The 22926-nt window shown below is 31.3% G+C and overlaps 1 protein-coding gene across 1 annotated transcript in view; it reads right to left on the minus strand.

Moving 5' to 3' along the window:
• Positions 1-3901: 3901 nt before the first annotated feature.
• Positions 3902-22926, minus strand: part of ths (thisbe) — a 689099-nt gene continuing 670074 nt past the window's right edge. The window contains exons 7-8 of the mRNA XM_072536347.1: positions 4256-4521; positions 3902-3972 (exon numbers count right to left, since the gene is read on the minus strand). Coding sequence (XP_072392448.1) covers positions 3902-3972; positions 4256-4521 — 337 coding nt within the window. The remainder of the gene's footprint in view (positions 3973-4255; positions 4522-22926) is intronic.

Below are 22926 nucleotides of genomic sequence, written 5' to 3' on the forward strand. Positions count from 1 at the left end.
AAGAACAGCAATTACATCCTTATCATTACAGACAAGTCCAAGAGCTCTTGCCAGTATCGAGTTTTACCAAGAGTACCTTTTTCGTGTAAAATTGAATGATGTTTAAGTTTACTTGAAATTTTGATTAATAATTATACTCTTAAAAAAGTTATATTGACTAATTCTTAGTACTATCCGTGTAACCAGCGCCCTCTATGAAAATCAGATATAAAAACAAATTCGTGGGATGTATCAGCTTCCAAAACATATTCGTATAAAATTTCATTACAATGTTGCCAGTAGTTTCTGCAAAATCGTAAAAAATGCGTAATTTTTTTTTTTCTTCAACGCCCTGTATCTTAAAAAAGCCCAATTATTTTTCAGTTTTTTACCTACCCTAGAGACGTGGTGACCTTTTTTTGAAACACCCTGTAGAGCTTATATACGATTTTTTATATATTATATTACTACTCTCTATGGTTGTGCGTTTAGAAACCTTCTAGAAAAAATTCATATTTTTCAAAATTCTGCTTAAAGGGGCTGTCTAGGTGCTATACAACCCCTACATGTTTAAGCTTCTGAGCCTTCTTTCAAGATCGGGAGAAACTTACTAAGCGACAAATGGATACATAAGGTCCACTTAATGAATCCCAAATTATTTTACAGTAAACGTCAGCTTAAGAGATCAGATCTCACTCACAAATATTGGATTAAAAAGCCATCTCCGCATTTGTGTACCACCTTAAAGTATTTGCTTTCTTTCATAAAACTGAAGTAATAATACTCATACACAGTGAAAACCTGAAAACAATAAAATCAGCAGCAATATTTTTAGATTTATTTTAAACTGTTACTGTGATGCCACAAATATATACAAATAGATAGAAAATAGTGGATGTGCGTATTGTTTACTCTCAAGTGGTTCCAAATTTAAGTACAAACTTTCCAATTATAGTTGGGCCGCCGAACAGATAGTCCGAAAAATCATATCAAATTAAAATTTCTGTATTTTAATTATCGTTTTCTGAAAATACGATTTAAAAACAATTCGTGTATACACATGAATCATCTGTATTACGAGGCATGCTGCATACAACGATGTAATGATTGCTGATCAATGTTTTTTTTTTCGCTTTTGTCAACCATTATAAGTAGTAAACAAACTTCATAATTTCTTTCGCGCTATTTAAAAAAATCCTTAACGATTTCTCCATCAATGTTAAAAGTGACATTAAGAATCCAAGCGATATATACCACTTCTTACTTAAATCAGATACCAAGAACAATATAACATCACAGATAACTAACTTGACTGATATTCCATCACCAACTAACCTACTTTAATAATTAATTTTCATTAACTAAAAAAGATAACATTCCCTTGCTTTTCTTAGATACATCTCAATAAGATATTATTATAATAATACATGAACAATATAATATAATTAAAAAAGAAAATCTAAAATAATATTTCCCTATACTGGGATTTAACTTCATTCGGTTTTACCAATGAACCTTAACGACATAAATATTCAAAAGAACAACTCGAATTGTCAGCACATGCGTTCTGGTAAAACAGAACCTCACATTTAAACTTTCTAACAATCAAGAATTTAGTTATTGCCGACAATTCAAAGAATTACCTCCTTTTAAATGTAGTTACATTGGGTTTTTCGATTGACCTTGGGTAAACCTTTGCGTTTTAAGTTCAAAGCTACCATACATTTCCAACGTTAAAAAAACTTTTTTTTTGCACATAGTAACAAAAAACAGCACTATGTTGATACTAACGTAACAAAAAACGTTCGGCGAAACAATTGATACTCATTAGAGTCTTTCTTGCCGATTTCCCCAATATTTAAGAGTTTACTATATTATATATATATATATATATATATATATATATATATATATATATATATATATATATATATATATATATATATATATATATATATATATATAATATATATATATATACATATATATATATATATATATATATATATATATATATATATATATATATATATATATATATATATATATATATATATATATATTTAAAGTAAATTATAAAAACCTACGGCCCTGAAAAGGCAAAAAGGTATAACTCTTCAAACACATTTCCTACATAAATCTGTTTTCCCTCTTCCGGATCCTCACCTCTACTGCTGTATATAAATTTATTCACCCTCATATTATTATTTTATTTTACGACACCCAAATTACATGTTTTGATGCATGGCAGTTTTAGATATCACAGTTTTTCCTAATTTCTTTTTCGAGTTAATTGATTACATCACTAGGTTGAGTGATTTATATTTTTTAAATGATAGTTTTAACGATAGGCCAATCTTGGATCACGGTAAAAGTTTATTCGTCACGTGCTTATAATTATTATTTGAATTACTTTTAGCGGTTATAAATTTTGATACATTTTATTGATTTTACTTTTATTCTGAACTGTCCAGAAATATTCTTTTAGCTGTAGGTTGTGAAATTTATATAGCTAAAATGGTTATTTTAATTGTAACGCAGTTTTATTACCTAAAGGTACTATTACCGTCTACAATGCTAAAAATGGCTCATTTTCAACATTTTTTTTGTATCCCATATATTATATATGGCAACCAGACTTTTCTTACATGATTGCACACCTTTTAAATATTAAAAAAAATTTCCACTGTTCCGATATTTAAAAGACGGCGCCAAAAATTTTTCGTCCAAAAATAACTGCTCTATGACGAACACTTAATCTGAGTCGAGAAGGTGTTTAGTAAAGAAGTGCCCTTATGTGATAGATTACCAGAAAAAAAGAAACCAGAATATTGTTTTATTTTAATCAAATAAAAGGATTGGCATCAGTTGAGAAAATGTAAACTGCAGTGAATCCAATCATTCTCTCTCTTGATGCCAACCAATATGTCGTAGTTTTTTTTTTATTTTAAACTGTTTATCCTTATTTCTTGTTGTGTTAATGTAAAATTTTTAATGTTTATGACATTCTCAATATATTGCTGGATAGCCCAAATTTAACGAAATACCCCCGAAGATGCTCTAGGAGCGAAAGTAATTGGGCAAGATTTAATATATAAACTGTGCTCGATATCTGCCTTTTATTTGAATAAAATTAATTTATTCGAGCATTCAATCTTATAGTCTAGGTGCCAGGCGACATACTGTATCACTTATAGATAACAGGCTTCAATTTTCAGGATAGCTTCATAAGACCTCGACCCCCACATATCTCTGGGGATACTTTCTGTACAGGCTGCTTTTTCTCTCCAGCTCATCCAAAAGTGGTTATTTTGAAGTGGTGTATCAAATTTATTATTAACGTATTGCTGTTTAATGAATACAAAAGTCGACTTCGTGAAATATCCGAAAAAAATCTTGTCCGACAAAAATTTTGGTTCCATAAGGGAGTCCACCAAACTAAACATGCCAAAAAAACAACTACAAAAAATTTAGTAATAACAAGTTGATTTTTTCTGTATCGTTCGAAAATAACGTAAAAAATACTATTTTTACATTGTCCGACAAAATGTACTCCCCAAATTTTTCCGTCCGACAGTGAAAATCGGCTTTTCCACGGGTCTGCGGAAATTTATTAATAACTGTCGGACAAAAAAAATTAGATTTGTGAAAGATTTACATACTAAATGGAATATGTGTCCGACAAATATAATGTACCCAAATTGCAGTCCGACAAAAAATGGCAATTTTGTATTTATTTAAATATATATATATATATATATATATATATATATATATATATATATATATATATATATATATATGTATATATATACATATATATATATATATATATATATATATATATATATAAACATATTATGTATACAATAAAAAATAATTCAATAATTAAACTTTTTTTTTGTCATTCTTCATCAGAACTTTAGTTATTTAACTCTTCATCACTTGAACTAATAATGTCCTCATTGTTCTCTTCATTTTGATTTTCAGTATCTGAAATAATAATAGATTATGATTTTTTACATGTACTATATTTCAAATCTAAATAACAAGCATAAAATATTATTACCTGATATATTTGAAGATATATCATCAAATGTAGGATACTGAGGGCCATCAAACCAATGGTGGTAATATTTTTCTTCTATCAGAGTCCATCCACAATTTTTAGGTTTTAAATTTGTTGGTGATCTTAAATGTGAATTGCATCACACACTGCATATATAAATTGTTCTTTTAATTTGTTGCAATAGCTCTTCTTAAGATGGAGGCATACTTGATGCATCTAGACCTCTAAACTGAACTTTTATTACCATTTCATCGTGATTTTTGTTTCCAAAAGCCTTCTCGAAGAGCTCAACTTGTCTCATGTTGACGTCTTTGCTTTTTAAGGAATAAACTTTACAAATAAATTCTTCAATGACTTTAAATGTTGGGTTTGAATAATTCATTTCAGATGGAGGGATTCTTAAAAGATCCAGGAAGGCTACTTGGTATCTCTCGTTTTTCTTCAAAATATTAAATGGTCTCTTCTTTCCTTTTCTATAAAATGCAAGGTTATATTCATTGCCAGTAAGTACATGACAAACTGTTAAAGCTCGTGTCATTTGCTCTCCATAATTTTGATAAATATCATTGATATTAAAATATTCCTTTTTTTGTTGGTTGACATATCTATAATTACTTCCACATTAGATTTTAAAAATTCCATATTGGATAACATAATTATAGGAATGTCAGAATATGTACAACGAACTGTCACTTAATAGTTCGTGTTCATCTGGCAAATATGATGTACAATCTTTGTATCGGCTTCTTCATGTGTACAAGATGAATTATAATCTACAGATCTCTTTATTCGATTGTTGAAAACTTTATACACGTAACAATTATTATAATTCAATTTTAATATTTTTCCTTCACATATCTCAGAAAATTCGCCGTTGCAGCAGTCTTCAATGACAAATTCCACAAACTTTTCTTTAAAATTTCTATTTCTTAAAAATTTGCCAAAATCTGTTGAGCGCATATTTTCTCTTCTGACATCATACTGAATATTACTCTCTTCTCCTCTCAACTGATGTTCGTGGTCTTTAATAGTTGGTGAGTTGTATTTGTGAAATATGATATGAACTTCTTTTCTTTCAAAGAATAGAAATTTAAAAATGTATTTAGAAATTACTGCATACTTTTGAGGCAATCTTGTTAAAGTATGTAGCATGTAAAATTCATCATAAATAGTACTGTCAAAGATATTGATAAATAAAAACGCAAGTTTTACAATTAAAAAAAAATTATATACACAATTTCAGCGAAGAATACGACGAAACGTGTCCGACTGAAAAATCGGAAAAAGATTCATGTCCATCAATTCTACATTTTTATACAACGAGATTTTATAAAACAGCTTTGAAAAAATCAGCTTGTTATTTATAAATAGGATATATCTACAATTTTAATGCTCACATATTCTACAAAAAAATAATCTCGACTGTATATTTTTTTAATTTTCAGATAAAAAGCCCTATTTTGTTGTCGGACAATTCATTTATTAAGCTGTACTCTTCATTTAAAAACTTAAAATCATAAACAAAAAACGTTATTAATAAATTTCCACAGACTCGTGGGAAAGCTGATTTTCACTGTCGGACGGAAAAATCGGCGAGTACATTTTGTCGGACAATGTAAAAATAGTATGTTTTACGTTATTTTTAAACGATACAGAGAAAATCAGCTTGGTATTAATAAATTTTTTGAAGTTTTTTTTTTGGCATGTTTAGTTTGGTGGACTCCCTTATGGAACCAAAATTTTTGTCGGACAAGATTTTTTTCGGATATTTCATGAAGTCGACTTTTGTATTCATTAAACAGCAATACGTTATTAATAAATTTGATACGTAACTTCAAAATGACCACTTTTGGATAAGCTAGAGAGAAAAAGCACCCGGTACAGAAAATATCCCAAGAGATATTTGGGGGTCGAGGTCCTATGAAGCTATCTTGAAAATTGTAGCCTGTTATGCATGAGTGAAACAGTATGTCACCTGGCACCTAGACTATTATATCACAATATTGTTTTAAGATTTAACCTATGGTATCCCCTTATTTCATGTGAAACATAAATTATTTCACCAGTTGCTTTTACACTTAAACACTCGAATTTAACCTAGGTTAGACCTCTTCAGCCTTTTTGGTAGTCTCGTGTTGTCCAGTAGCTAAACACTATTGAGATAATATTAAATTATTTTTAAATGGTTACTTAAAATCCACTAGTCTCTTTACTGACTGCCTACCGTTCAAAAAATATAACTTGCCATGAAACATTTTTAAATTATTTCCTTTTCTCTTCACATCTTATTTATATTATATTTTGAAAATTTAGATGTAAATATTGATCTATCTTGTTTGATCTGATTTAAATTTTGAAAATTAGATTTGTAATACAATATTCCGTAATAACTACAAACTTTTCAATAATAATAATTATTACTACTTCTTCAAAACTCTGTAAAATTAAAATAAAATAATCGCACTATAATAAATGTTTCTTGTACCAACAAAGTTTTAATCCTACTTTCACAATATTCATATAGGGTCAGAATCCCCTAATGCTACGCATAAAATCCTTTTATTAGAGACATAATGCTAAGATTAAAGGATCAATCATTATTGTATGCATCATCCTGACCTGTCATAACTATAATTTGTCTTCGAAATACATGCAATATTGAAATTATGACCTTGTATTAATTACCAAATATCATGGTGTCACAAACAAATTAATGAATACGAATATGAAGTGTCTGTGTATCTAACTATGGTATTGTGTTATTTCATTTGGAGTAATCAAAATTTTTGTGAACTAATAACTATTTTTAAATTTTATTTAACAAATGTTTGAAAATTTTTCTTTCTTGAAATTATTTTCCACCGTCCACTTTATATAATATACACATTTTTAGCCACCATTGTTTTTTTATATATTATATATATATATATATATATATATATATATATATATATATATATATATATATATATATATACTGTTTTTTGGATGATTCCTAGAAAAGTATACTTCGTAAGGAAAAATCAACTATAGGTCAAATATTTACAGCAATACTTCCTCTTCTTCTTTTTATGTAGACATAACTCTGTCTGTTTTTCATTGTACCTCCAGTAAGTTTTCGTTCCATCCTTTCCGTGGTCTTCCTACTGATCGTCTTCCTATTTGGGAACCGTGTCTTGCCGTCTGTACAACTCTATTGTTATTTGGCTTATATGATCATTCCATTCCACTCCTTTATTTCTTACCCAGCTCTTGATGTTCTTCGCCTTGCATCTACGTAATATATGACGTAGTCATAGTGTTTTCATCTCTGCTGTTTATAAGAACCATTTTGTCCTCTCTGTGTCAGGTCGTGTTTCCTCCGTCTGTTCAGGCCAGACTCAGGAAATCTCCCTGTCTTATCCCATTTTCAGCTTCAATAGGGTCGGTTAGTTCTTCTTCTACTTTTATTGTGTTGTTTTGATAGATATGTTTGGTCGTTTTTATTATTCTTAGAGGGTATCTCTCTTGCGTACAATAAGTGGATAAGGTATTTTACTTTGACCCGGTTAAATGCTTTCTTAAGGTCCACCAAACATAGATATGCCGGTATTTTGTATTGTTGTTAAACTGTTTGTACGGGCTGTTAGGCCGTTGTCTTGTGATATTAGTTCTCGACGTTTCGCCAACACTAGGGGTTGGCATCTTCTGAAGATGTTACTGCTTCGCTTGTAACCTGAAAATGACGGTGCGTTGTACTACAGAGGCAATATTTATATTTTCCACTCGCCTCCCCTCCACTGGTTTCGGCTTGAGGGAGCGTGTCGTCGTTTGTAGTAGCTTTTCTTTCTTCATGTTTGGCGGGAAGGGAGTTTGTGGATTTTAATATTGGTATCCATGTCTTGTTAATTTTCAGTTCCTCTTTTATCCGATTAAAATTATTTGGGTGCTTATATATTTTCACCGCTTCCCGATACAACCGTGGGTAGTACTGTGAAGTTTTGTCCAGCATCTGCGTTTCTTCAAACAGTCTTCGATGTTCTCCGCTTCCCAAAGCGTGTTCGGCAACGGTAGATTTGTCGATATGTCCTAAACGACAATGGCTTTTATGTTCATTTATCCTTGTGTTCTGACGTCGTAAATATTGAATGACGTGCACGCAATTTTATATGAAAAATACTATATAGAACAGAACATATAGAAATAGGCAGCGGAGTAACACAAGGGGATTCATTAAGCCCCATGCTCTTCAATTTGATACATCAAAAGCGTTAAAAAAGGAAAACGATACAGAATGGGAAACAAAGAAACCAAAATACTCTGTTACGCAGATGACGCAATATTGATAGCATAAGGTAAAGATAGTCTGCAAAGACTGGTCCACAGATTTAACATAAGAACAAAAGAATTTAATATGATAATCTCATCTCAGAAAACTTAAACAATAGTAAAGTAAACTTAAACAACAGTAGAAATTGATGGCATCAGGATTGAACAAGTAATGAAAATAAAATACCTGGGAATTACACTGTCTAGCTATGGAGACCTGGATAAAGAAGTAAGAGATCAAGTGCAAAAAGCAAATAGACTGGCAGGATGAATGAATAACTCTATATGGCGAAACAGACACATTAACACTGAGATGAAATCAAGAATTTATAAGGCCAGTGTAAGACCAATAATGACATATGCCTCATAAAAAACACCTCACACAGCCACAACGCAAAGTCTACTGGAAATGGCAGAGATGAGAGTACTGAGAAGAATTCGAAAGAGGTCGAGAGAGAAGTAAAACATTAAAAGAAAATGTAACGTACAGTGTATAAATGAATGGACACAAAATAGAAAAAAGAATGGAACAACCACATAAGCAGAATGGAGAAGACCCTTGTCGTCAAAATAGCAAGAGGTAAGACAACAATCGGCAGAAGAAGTATCGGACGACCGCGCAAAAGATGGAGTGACAGCATTCCATAGAGGTATTAATCCGCCAATGAACAATCAGAATTGCTTATAAAGAAGAAAAAGAAGACTTTTCATTTTTGATAAATTGAACTATCTTTTTTCTCCAATATATTTTTTGTTAAATTAAGGAATTTAAAACTGCACATTTACCAAATTGTCAAAACTTTCTGTCGCAACTACACATGCAATATATACATTAATTTTTTGCTCAAATATTTTAAAGTAGCTTTGTTAATATCATAGACATACCGGTCTAATTTGAGTTGGATTTGAAACATGAAATATGAAAACAGAGAATGGCATGACAACCGGTTTAAAAAATAAATTTAATTACAGAGTTGGATAATATTTTAAAAGTCGTAACAGTTAATTTTTATTGTTTGTATTACATGGTATAGAAGTAACTGATTAACTAAGCCAGAATAAAACTTAAAATATATAAAGTTTAAAAAAAATGAAAGACCTAATAACAAATGTACCTTACACAAAATTTATAAAGAATCCAACGAAGCCCTTGGAAAACAGAATTTTGTTACCTTAAAAGAACGTCCAAGGGGAAAATTTCATAATATTAAAATTATTAATATCCATGCCCCAACAAAAGCAGCAGATGAACTAGTAACCGATCAATTCTATGACCAACTACAAGTAGAATGTGAAAACGCACAGAAGAGAGATGCAGTTACAGTCCTGAGTGATATGAACGTGAAGCTGGGAAAAGAGCCAATATATGCAGAATCCTTTGGTAAGCATAGTTTACATGATATTACCAGCAACAACGGTATAAGAGTGGCACAGTTGGCAATGGCAAACAAACTAAGATTTGTTAGTACGTGTTTCCCTCATAAAAATATTTATAAAGGAACCTAGATGATACCTGGTACTAATAAATTTAATCAAATTGATGATATACTAATATCTAAGCGGTGGAAAACCTCCGTAACGGATGTAAGAACTTATAGAGGCACAAATTGCGATTCGGACCATTTCTTGGTTATATCGAAGATAAAACAAAGAATATCAATGGTAAGAAAAGAGAAAGGCGCCAAACAAAGAAAATGGAATACATATATGTTTAAAAATCCTAAAAAGAAGAATGAGTACCAGCAGAAAATAAAAGTAATATTAAATGAAAGAGGAGAACATAAACAATATTAAAGAAGAATGGAATGTCATCCAAACAACAACTACAAATAATATGGCAAAGGAAACATTGGGTGATACCTCAATCAAAAGAAACGAGGAATGGTTTGACCAAGATTGCCAACAAGTAATAAATAGCAAAAATATAGCTAGACAGAAATGTCTACAACGGGATTCCCGATTGAATAGAAGGGCATATGAAGAACTCAGAAAAGATGCAAAGAAAATTTGTAAAAGGAAAAAGAGAGAAATGTTGGATAGAAAAATACAACAAATTACAGATTATAATAACAGAAGAGAGACTAAAAAATTTTACAAGGAAACCAAGCAATGCACTCAAGGATACATGACAAGATCAACAGTTTGCAAGGACAAAAATGCGGCAATTATCAGCAAGAAAGAGGAAATAATGAAAAGGTGGAAGGAGCATTTTCAAGAGCTGTTAAATCCAGAAGAAGAACAAAGCGAAGATGAAGAAATAATTCACCACACAGCAGAACAACTAGTTGAGCAACCAATATTGGAAGAAACGATAAACGTCATAAAACGTCTAAAAAATAACAAAACACCTGGCACAGATGGAATAACTGCAGAACTGATAAAGAATGGTGGACATGCGCTATGGAGGCCTATGCATAAACTAATCGACCGCATATGGACACTAGAAGTCATCCTAGAAGATTGAAAAGTAGGAATCATACTTCCTATGTACAAAGGTGGAGACAAACGACTCTGAAAAAATTATAGGCTCAAAACAGTTTTAAATGTTGTCTACAAGATATTATCAGGAATTATATACAGCCGCCTGAAATCGTTTTCGGAGGAGATTATTGGTGAATACCTATGTGGCTTCAGACCAAAGAGGTCAACTACAGACCAAATACATATGTTAAGAGGTATACATGAAAAATGTGTTGAATATAACATACCTATTTACGACTTGTATATCGATTTCAAACAGGCGTTTGATGGAGTAGATCGACAAAAAATGTTAAAGCAACTATCTATGTTAGGGATAACTAATAAGTTGGTTAAACTTATACGAATGACTCTGGAGGGTTCCAAAGCTATGGTGAAAATAGATGGAGATATGACGCAGGCCTTTGATATGGAAAATGGAGTTAGACAAGGTGATGCCTTATCAACAACACTTTTTAATCTAACTTTAGAAGCTGTTGTTAGAAAACTTGATATAAACGGCTGTATTATTACAAGATCAATGCAAATATGCTCATATGCGGATAATGTTGCCATAATAAGGCGCAACAAAAGGGTATTAAGCGAAAAAGTTAGACCATACCTACAAATATGCCTACACTTTTTCCTACCTAGTCTCAATATTAAATGACAACAACAACATCAGTCAATAAACACAAGCACGATTCTTAGCGGTAATAAGTGCTTTTATGCATACAAAGACTTAATGAAAAGTAAGTTTCTGAATCGTGAGTCTAAGCTTAGAATCTACAAAACAGTAATTAGACCAGTGGTCACATATGGATGTGAAACGTGGACCCTCTCAACCACTGATGAAAATCAACTGAGAATATTTGAGCGCAAAATACTATGGAAGATATTTGGACCAACCCAATGCAGCGATGGTTCGTGGAGAATTAAAATGAACCGCGAGCTGGACGAACTAATGCAGAGCGCAGATATTGTCAGATTTATAAAGTCACAAAGGCTAAACTGGCTTGGTCACCTAGAAAGAATGCCAGATAATCGAGTTGTAAAAGTAGTCCAGAGATGGAAGCCCCAAGGAAACAGAACAAGAGGAAGGCCCCGTAAAAGATGGATAGACGACGTAGAGAGGGATCTTAAAACCATGAACATCAGGCAGTGGTTAAGGAAAGTATCCAACAGGGCAGAATGTAAGAACATTGTTAAGCAGGCCAAGACTCACAAAGGGTTGTAGCGCCATTAGAAGACGAAGAAGAAGAAGAAGAAGAAAAGAACTTTATATTGTTAATTTAGAACTTTATTTAAGTTTAAAGATTATTAAATTTAACAATTTACCAAACAAGATTTATTACAGCAAGACACCTCATTTTTATGCATAGTTCATAAAGCGATTACTCCACTTAGACCTATTGGTAGTACCATGAATTCACCTTGTAGTAAACTGTCAACAATTTTTATTAAATATTGTACAACCAATTACAAAAATAAAAATGAGGAATTAATAAAGAATACACAATATTTTTTCAATAAATGCGGAATATTGAATTAAATTCTAATATTATTTTAGTAAGTTTTGACATAAATAGTTTATTTACAAAAATGTGCCATTAAATAAGACTTTAAGGGCCGATTGTTCGAACGCTAATCAAAACTTAATTGTACAAAAATCTACAATAATAATAAGCAATTTTTAATTATTTTGACAGCTGCTGTGACGTATTTGATTGTAATTAAATATTTGATTACAATCAAGTTTTGATTAGCGTTCGAATAATCGGCCCTTAAAATAATTAAAAAAAAAATTAGAGAATAGTGGTACATTCGCAACTAAAAGAAGACTAAATATATCAGCTACAATGGAGTTATTGAGATTATGTACTGATAATACCTATTTTCAACTAAATGATGAATTTTATAAGCAAAATTTGGTCTAGCAGTGGGCTTTAGTTTATCTCCATTATTAGCTGATATATTTATGGAAGATTATAAAACAAATATTATTTCTAAACAAAATTTAAAACCCACAGTATGTTTGGAAAAATGTAGTTGATGTATTTTCAATATGGCCTCATGGATCAGAGTTGTTGGACACATTGCTGAATAATATAAACGATAAAGAAGACACACTACCTTTTCTGGATGTTTTAATCTTAAAGAAGGATACTGGATATGAAATTGAAGTGTATAGAAAACCAACACACACCAATAATTATCTAAGTTTTAAATCAAATCATATTAATATTAAAAAGGAAATCATGAAACCCTCATACAATCGAGCCAAAAGTACCAGTTCTAACGAAAATTCGTTTTAAAATAAGAAACATTTGTTATCAGTTCAGTTCAATGGGTAGGGTTCAATGAAAAGATTTGTTCCGTGGTTGTGTGGATACGTGTGTGATAAACATATTTTCCACGGAAACAAAATAAACATAGAAAAAACTGTTAATAATATTTAATTTCGTAAAATGTAATTAATTCTCGAAGGGAAGGTGTTTTTGCAAGGTATAGCGGACCGATGCAAATTGTGACTGATTGGTTACTAAACTAAACACACATTCTTTGTTTTAAAAGCCAGACGATAAACTTAAATATTATCGGCCTGGTCTCTTGTGTTTGCTTACAACATAATATTTCGTTTCCCATACATGAAAAATCCAACGTCTGCAAGGTTATAGGAGAAATAAATATATTTCTGTATAAGAATTACCAACTACGAAAATGTACATTTTAATATGAGATCTGTCATTTAATTTTTAAATAGAAAACTTATAATTATTCGTAATTAGCTTGTCGCTACAGATTCAAGTATAGTCCTGAAAGAAACAGATGGCAAAAAGAGATAAATCGAAGAAGCGGCTTTAATTATGTTAACGAAACCAATTGCGTGGCAAATTTTTTAGCAGAGTGCAGTAGGGATCTGGTTACATATATTAAGAGAGGAATTCAATAAAAAGAAAATACCACTACTCCAGTGGTCAGAGACGAAAACGCCACTGAACTTATACAAAAAAAGCTGAATTTTGCAGACGATATTAATTTTGAGACCCCAAAAAAGATGCAAAAAAGTTTACAACTTTTATCCCTGGGCTTCTCCCTAAAACCCCTCTCGTAGGGGGGCAAAAACGTAAAAAAATCATTTTACCAAAAATCTGTAAACCGTAGAAAAATATGTTGTAAATAAAAAATGTAGCTTAGATAATTTAAAAAAAGAAGCCCCCGAGCTTCCCCCTAAAACACTCCGTTTTCTCACAAATAACGCTTGAATCGACTGTCGATTTTGAATGTCAGTTACACGCGCGAAATTAATGTTCAATAAAATTTGTATCAGCTCGACGGTAAAAATTCGATATCTTTTAATACAAGTGTCCTATTGACAAAAATCAAGATGCATTTTAAAGGTAAAAAGTTTATCTTTCCTATGCTGTTTTTTTTTATTTTGTCGTAAATAAACTTAGATTTTATACAAGTGTTAAATAAATAAACGTTTACAATACAATCTAACGCTTTCATTGACTGGCCACTCAAGTTTAAATTAATAGTGCCTAACCTTTAAAACCTATAGCATGAAATTTCAGTTTTGAGTTTTGGCAACAACTGTGAGGCATTTGAAATTTGCTTGAAAAACGCTAGATTTTAACTTTCATATAACAAACGATCTAAAACACTTACAACTTTTTTTGAATTATACTAGTACGTTTTTCAAAAGAACCAAACCTGTGCAAAAAACCACACCCAAAAAACGTCTTCTTAAATGCATTTTCCGCGTGATCGTTTGTATTGTGAAACATTAAATTCTGCGTTTTTTATTCATATTTCAAATGCCTCATATTTGTTGCCACAACTGAAAATTGAAATTTCATGTTATAAGTTTTAAAGATCAATCTCTTAAAATGAAAATTTTACTACAACTGATCAATAAAAGTGTTCAATTTTATTCATCTCACGAGAATCTCACATTTATTTATCTTACACCTTTATAATAACTGAATTTTTTCTCGGTAAAATACAAAAACTGCATACAAAAGCTACACTTTTTACCTTTAAAAGGAATCTTGATATTTGTCGATAGGACACTTGGATCAAAAGATATCGATTTTTTTCCGTCGAGATGATACAAATTTTATTGACGTTCAAAATCGACGGTTGCTTCAAGCGTTGTTTCTAAGAGAACGGGGGTTTTAGGGGGAAGCTCGGAGGTAAAAGTGGTAAACTTTTTTGCATCTTTTTTGTGGTCCCAAAATTAATATTCTCTGCAAAATTCAGCTTGTTCTTAAGATTTATAGGGGTCAACTCTCTGACGAGTGGACTACATTTAATAAGTCAATAACATATCGAGGATACATTATTTATGTTTTTAAATAACTTACATGTAAAATTGGAGTTTGGCCAAATACTTTCTATGTCGGGATAGTATCAAGTTTTTTTTTCTGGTTTTCCCTTATGATTTACTATGTAATCAGCAACGGGAGAATTTTACTGCCATCATTGCATGTGGTTATCTTTTTAAAAACGGATCACATGCTATGATTTTTTCTGACGGGTAATTTCAAGTTCAAGTTAATGTAATCGAATGAATATATCTTACAATAAAGTCGTTCCGCAACTCAATAATATTGGCAATGTCATTTTAATGTCGTCTACTTTTAAATGTATACTATATGTCTGAATTGTCAATATGAATGGGACAGATAAAATTAAATAATTAGAAGAATTTTTCACCAAGTAATAAAAAACAAAATTTGTTTAATTAATGTTTGTATTTTAACCTTTAACTACGGGCTACGGTGTACTCAGTACACCAGTCGCACTAAATTGGCCGCTATTTCTGATAAGCACTGGTTGCGCACGTGTTCCTCTACCTAACCTATCTCTGATGTGTCAGCTATAAACCTCAACAGTTGTAAAATTGATTGCTGCAGAGATAGACTGACGGTTGGAAAAATTCAGGAGAAGTTTACCAGTGGTGTATGTAGTACACCAAGCACCTAGTTATGTAAGTAAATTTTGTGAGATTTATATTACGTTTATCTACTAAAAAATAGCATTATTTATGTATAGCGACTTGTATGTAACAAAAGCTAGACATTTTGCAACGTTTTGAATAAAAGAATTTGTAATTTGTTATTAAAATTTTAATAAAACTTTCATTTTATTATAATAAAACTAGTTTTCTGATAATACATTTAAACAAATATTTTATTTTAGCATTTTCTCATAACTTGATATACCGTTATCTATTTGGATATTTGTGAGTACCTATTATTGGACTATTTAACGACCTTCTAGTTGTTTTTGTGGTCTTGTTTTTTCATGTTCTTTCTTCCATAGCAATACGGTCATTTCTCTTTGAAATATTAATTAGAAATAAATAATAAAAATTACAAATGTTGCCTCTATATATTTCTCGTAACGTTTATAAATCGAGAGGTACTACAAAATATTTACTTTGCTGGGATCGTGTACTAGTAAGAAATCCCCAAAAACTCTCAGAAGATGAACTTAGAGCTATGGCTCAAGCTATATTTGAGGAACAATCTGATGAAGATGTTGGTGGAGACCCAGATACTTCAGACGACGAGCTAATAGAAAAAACGGAGCACGACACTGAATCAGAAGTTGATCTGAATGACGAAAATCAATATACGATTGACTCGGACACAAACAGTAACATTGAAAACAGTTTAGATCTTGATGAAGACAATGATTATTTTATAGCAAAAGACAGAAAAACTAAATGGTATAAGAAATCTCTTCTTAGCAAATTTACTAAAACTCCTTCAAAAAATATTGTCAAGATATTTCCTGGGCCAACAGTTTGTGCGAGAGATGTTACTACGGAACTAAGTGCTTTTGAAAAACTCTTTACAAATGAAATCATAGAAAATATAGTTGAATGTACAAATTTGCAGATTGCAAAAATGCGATTAAATTATGAACGGCCAAGACGGGCTAAAGATACGACTAAACAGGAAATCATGGCATTATTAGGATTATTATTTCTTGCAGGGACTAAAAAACAAAATCATACACACTTCCTCGAATTGTGAGCAAAAGATGGTACCGGCTCAGAAATCTTTCGAGCCTGTATGAGCGCAGATTGATTTTTATTTTTGCTTGCTGCTCTGCAGGTTTGACAACAAAGATACTCGAAAGGACCGAAAATCAATTGACAAACTTGCTGCCATTCGCTTTACTCTTGATACGTTTATAAAAAACTGTAGCAGCAACTATTCCTTGGGAGAAGAAATGACTATCGATGAAATGTTGATACCTTTTAGAGGTAGATGCAACTTTGCGCAATACATTCCAAGTAAACCTGTAAAGTATGTCTTAAAAGTGTTTGTGTTATGTGACGCGCAGACCTTTTATGTCACCAATTTTGAGGTGTATTGTGGTCAACAACCGGAAGGGCCCTACAAAAAATCTAACACACCAACGGATATTACCCATCGCCTGCTTCAACCTTGGAAAGGTAAAAACCGTAATTTAACGTGCGACAATTGGTATACGAGTTATCCGTTGGCAATTGACCTTTTGAAGGAAAAGATAACGATGGTTGGCACACTTAAACGAAATAAAAGGGAACTACCTCCAGAGTTTTTACCAAGAAAAAACACACCAATTGGATCATCCACTTTTGGTTTTCAAAAAGAAGTTACCATTGTATCCTACACACCAAAAAAAAATAAAGCTGTCATTCTCCTATCTACCATGCACAGTAATTCTACAGTAGATCCCGAAACAGGAAAACCAATGATAATTTTGGACTATAATTCACATAAAGGAGGCGTAGACACTGTAGACAAAATGTGCAGTACCTATTCGGTATCCCGAAGAACACGAAGATGGCCAATGGCATTGTTTTTTCAACTCCTGAATATTGCCGGAATTAACAGCCAGATCCTGTACAATGCTGCCAACATCGACAATCCTCAAAAATATAGAAGAGTTTTTCTAAAAGAATTATCATTGGCATTGATAAGACCTCATCTTTCTGAGAGGGCGGAAATACAGAGTTTACTTCTGGATTTAAAAATATTCTTGAAGAAATACAAAAACGTACAAGACAACCACGATGAAGAACCACCAGCAAAAAAACGGGGGAGGTTCCATTGTTGTGGAAGGAGCAAAAATAGAGTTACAACAATATCTTGCAACAAATGTAATAGAATGGTTTGTAAAGAGCACTCTGTTACAAATTTGTGCAAATTGTAATTTAGTAGACGCAAACGAGGAAGAAAACGAAAGTGAATAGCACACATATTCTCAAATATGTTCATTTGTGAAAGATTATTTACTCCTAGTTTTTAGATTTATATACTAGTTTTATAATATTTTTAATGTTAAGCTAATATACAAGAATCTCAAGAAGGTTATTTTTAGAGAAAAAGAAGTGGTTGAGTTTTTGTTCTTATATTTGTTGCTAATCTTTATATTTTCGTTATGTATTATTTTTTATGTTAAGACATTCTCTTAAATATATGCCTACATTTATTATATACAATATATGTACTAAAAATACCTATGTGGCTTTTATTTGCGTTTTTAGTCGGTGGTGTACAGAATACACCGCGCACGTAGTTATGACTAATGGAGGGGCGCCCGTAGTTAAAGGTTAAGTACGATTTCCGAAGTGGAAATCGAAACGTCAAAAATTAACTTATTTTATATTGTGGCTTTTTTCCAACGAAAATAGTTATTTTAATAATATTCTTATTTATAAATTATATCATAAATAATTTTATATATGTTTTTTATTTATTTGTTTATAAAGCGATAGTCTTAATATCTAGTTCATTAACTGCATTAGTTATTACATTTAATTAAATTATACGTATGTGTATGATCTCTCTGATCTTATTTGTTTTATAATAATTGGAATAATATTTTTATTGATGCAAATATATTTAAAATTAATTTTTATATTTTTAGAAAGATCAAGTACTTTTAATATTCAGGACATGCAGGATTGTAAAATAACGTAAAATTAAAAGTTGTTTGAGTATAATCCAATTTTTAGAACAATATCCCAACTCTATTCTGAAACGTTAAACCCTGTTTAATTATCATCTGAGATCACTATGCAACATTCCACGCTGAAACCGTGTTAATTATAATGGCGACATCTGATTAAACAAAAGTAGTCACTATGGCACCGCGATGTCTCTGGATATTTTATGCCAATCACGAACAGGCTCCATCTAAAATTTTTTCAACTATATGCATGCTTTTTTGTTGGCTCATTCATACAGAGGTGTACTAGTGTATCTAAGAAAATATTGGATCATAACTAACACGCTATATTTAATTGTACTATTATTATACGACATTATTATTCAGTTCTTTTGGTAATTTCTTTCGCTAATTATTATATTTCTAATTAACTATTTCAAGTTACCCTAATTTTTGCCTTAGTAAATATTTATTTAAATAACAGACTTATTGAATAGTTGTAACACAGAATATAACGTGTTTAATTACTATTTAAATGGGAATAAGCCAGAATTCAAGGTTAAAGTACGTTTATTGACGTTTCAATTTCCACTTCGGAAATCGTTCTCAAAATTATGATTATATAATATATTATAATCATATAAATAGAACGATTTCCGAAGTGGAAATTGAAACGTCAATAAACGTACTTTAACCTTTAATTGTGGCTTATTCCCATTTAAATAGTAATTACTTTAAAATACCACAAGAAAATAGCTTCAGAACAATATAACGTGTTTAAAGTCTTCTTCTTCTTCTGATGGCGCTACAACCCTTTGTGAGTCTTGGCCTGCTTAACAATGTTCTTCCATTCTGCCCTGTCTGATACTTTCCTTCACCACTGCCTGATGTTCATGGTTTTAAGATCCCTCTCTACGTCGTCTATCCATCTTTTACGGGGCCTTCCTCTTGTTCTGTTTCCTTGGTGCTTCCATCTCTGGACTACTTTTACAGCTCGATTATCTGGCATTCTTTTTAGGTGACCAAGCCAGTTTAGTCTTTGTGACTTTACAAATCTGACAATATCTGCGCTCTGCATTAGTTCATCCAGCTCGTGGTTCATTTTAATTCTCCACGAACTATCGCTGCATTGGGTTGGTCCAAATATCTTCCTTAGTATTTTGCGCTCAAATATTCTCAGTTGATTTTCATCAGTGGTTGAGAGGGTCCACGTTTTACATCCATATGTGAGCACTGGTCTAATTACTGTTTTGTAGATTCTCAGCTTAGACTCACGATTCAGTAACTTACTTTTCATTAAGTCTTTGAATGCATAAAAGCACTTATTACCGCTAAGAATCCGTGCTTGTATTTCTTGACTGATGTTGTTGTTATCATTTATTATTGAGCCTAGGTAGGGAAAAGTGGAGGCATATTTGTAGGTATGGTTGTCTACCTTCATATTCTCATGTTCATTCGATTTTGTGCACTCCATATATTTTGTTTTGCTTTCATTTATATATATATATATATATATATATATATATATATATATATATATATATATATATATATATATATATATATATATATATATATATATATATATATATATATATATATATATATATATATATATATATATATATATATATATATATATAGACCAAACGTAGCAGCTTCTCGTTTCAGTTCTATAACTTTTTCGCTTAATAACCTTTTGTTGCGGCTTATTATGGCAACATCATCCGCATATGCGCATATTTGCATAGATCTTGTATTAATACAGCCGTTTATATCCAGTTTTCTAACAACAGCTTCTAAAGTTAGATTAAAAAGTGTTGTTGATAACGCATCCCCTTGTCTAACTTCATTTTCAATATCAAAGGCTTGCTTCATATTTCCATCTGTTCTCACCATAGCTTTGGAACCCTCCAGAGTCATTCGTATAAGTTTAACCAACTTATTGGGTATCCCTAACATAGATAGTTGCTTTAACATCTTTTGTCGATCTACTCCGTCAAACGCCTGTTTAAAGTATTTTTTGTAATACTCACTTTTTTCAAACAATTGTTTTGAGTACGTATTGTAATTAAATCCGTAGTTCTAGTTAGTACTTCCAAGTTCAGAAAGTATTTTGTTTTTTGTTTCCTTTTGTGATTATCTTGGTACTAACACTAGAAGGATTAGGTATATTCTACGATAAAAATTTGTATCCAGAACGCACCTGAGGACGTATGTATCTAGAAAGTACCTGAGAACGTATGGATCTAAATAGTATCTGAGGACGTGTGGATATCTAGAATGTACCTGAGGACGTAGATGGGTACATTCAGCAAATAAAATAAGACAATGTATCTACATAGATGGGGGTATTCAACAATAAAATTTTTTAGAATGTACTTGAGAATATATGGTATATAGGAAATAAAGTATTTAGATCATATCTATCTGAATCAAATTTTTTGGGGTTCATCCGAGACCGGGATTCGTCCCACGAAAACTTCCCACGGGTGTGGTCACGCCAATAATTCCACTTGTTGCACTATGCTAAACGCTTTTACTAGTCGATATATACCTAATTTAATGAATCAGCAAATACCACCTGTTTTGCTTATGATAAATACTTATTGTAGATATAATAAAATATTCAACTCGAGATCAACTTTTGTTCGAGATATTGTTCGAGATCGAGATATTGCTTTTTTTTTAAATCAACAATACGAACAATTTGGGTGATCACAGAATATTTAATTAACAACTTTAGTGCACATTTAAGTTTATACTATTGCTTCCTCTTAATCTTGATTCTTATAAAATAGTTTGGGTTTCCTTTTGACTGGTTCACTAGCAGAATAAGATTAGTGGATGATCCAAATAACGATTTTTACTGGATTGTCAGATACAGTATAAACTTCATTAAGCGGAGACCTGTGTATAGTAATGAGCATTTAACAGGGGCCTGTTTCGGTCATAGATATTACGTTTTACATAAAATATTATTTGGTATGTCATTCCACTTGATTACTGATTTTTAAGCATGACTCCTTTTTTTGTATCATATTATTTACTTTTTTTTTTTAATTAATTAGATGGCTTTGGTAAAGACCAATGACCCAGACGATTTTTTTTCTCTGACTATAATAATTAAAAAAAAAATAAACATAAAAAAAAACTTTACAGACATTTAAAGAAAACTCATCCTTCTTCACAATAAAAATGCTTAAAGTATTAGTATTGTAAAGTAGTGTAAAAGTTAAGTGTGACCAGTGTATGTTTTTTTTTACTTTTATTTTCTATTTTTTTGTGTTATTTATTTTTTTTGGGTTATTTTTTTTTAATTTTTTCGTCGCACACGATTATTATTATACTATTATGATATTATTGACTTATACGCACTTTATATACATAAGGTCTCTTCGGCACGCTGCTTTGTTTAGTTTTTTATGTCATTGTCATTTGGAAAGTCTAGTTTAGTCACTGTTTTTTCCTCTGTAAATGTAAGCATTAAAGAGGTGGGAACTCTATGCGTCAGTCAGGCATTGAATCTTTATGCCATATTTAGCTGTTTTGGCATGTACATCCAAAATCCACATTTACGTCTAAAACCGACAAGCATTTCTTTCACTGTTACCTTATCACAAAAGCAATGAATACTTCGAAGATGTGGCATCATTAAACCTAAGAGCGCTCACTAACATTTCAAAGCGCTTAACGGACATAGTTGATCTAAAAATAGGTCTTCCAGTTAAGCCCTTTGCAAAAAGCGAATTCATATTTCGTGGCCAGATTTGAAAACTAAAGTGAGCATAAGCAAACCGATAAATGCGTGTATCTCCACAATATCAGTATACTACGATACTACTTTCAAGTTATAATTTGCTTTAAATTAAAATTAATTTTGCATTTGTGCATTGGAAAATTTTGTTAACCATTGGTTCATGAAATAAGTATTTCGAAATTTCTATTTTGCCAGGGTTCACTATTTGGGTAGCTTTTCTGGTAAGTCCGAGAAATTGGCGAATAATGTTGTTTTTAAATTTTTTAAACAGAAGATGATGTACTTTTTAACCATTTATATTCCTTCCTGTCTTTTTTGCCTATAAAAAACTATAGTTTTTTGCCATTTTTTCCTTATACTGGTTGGCGCTTTTATCAATTATTAGTTGTTACTCAGA

Source organism: Diabrotica undecimpunctata, chromosome 6 (genome assembly GCF_040954645.1).
Source record: "Diabrotica undecimpunctata isolate CICGRU chromosome 6, icDiaUnde3, whole genome shotgun sequence".
NCBI classification, from domain to species: domain Eukaryota; kingdom Metazoa; phylum Arthropoda; class Insecta; order Coleoptera; family Chrysomelidae; genus Diabrotica; species Diabrotica undecimpunctata.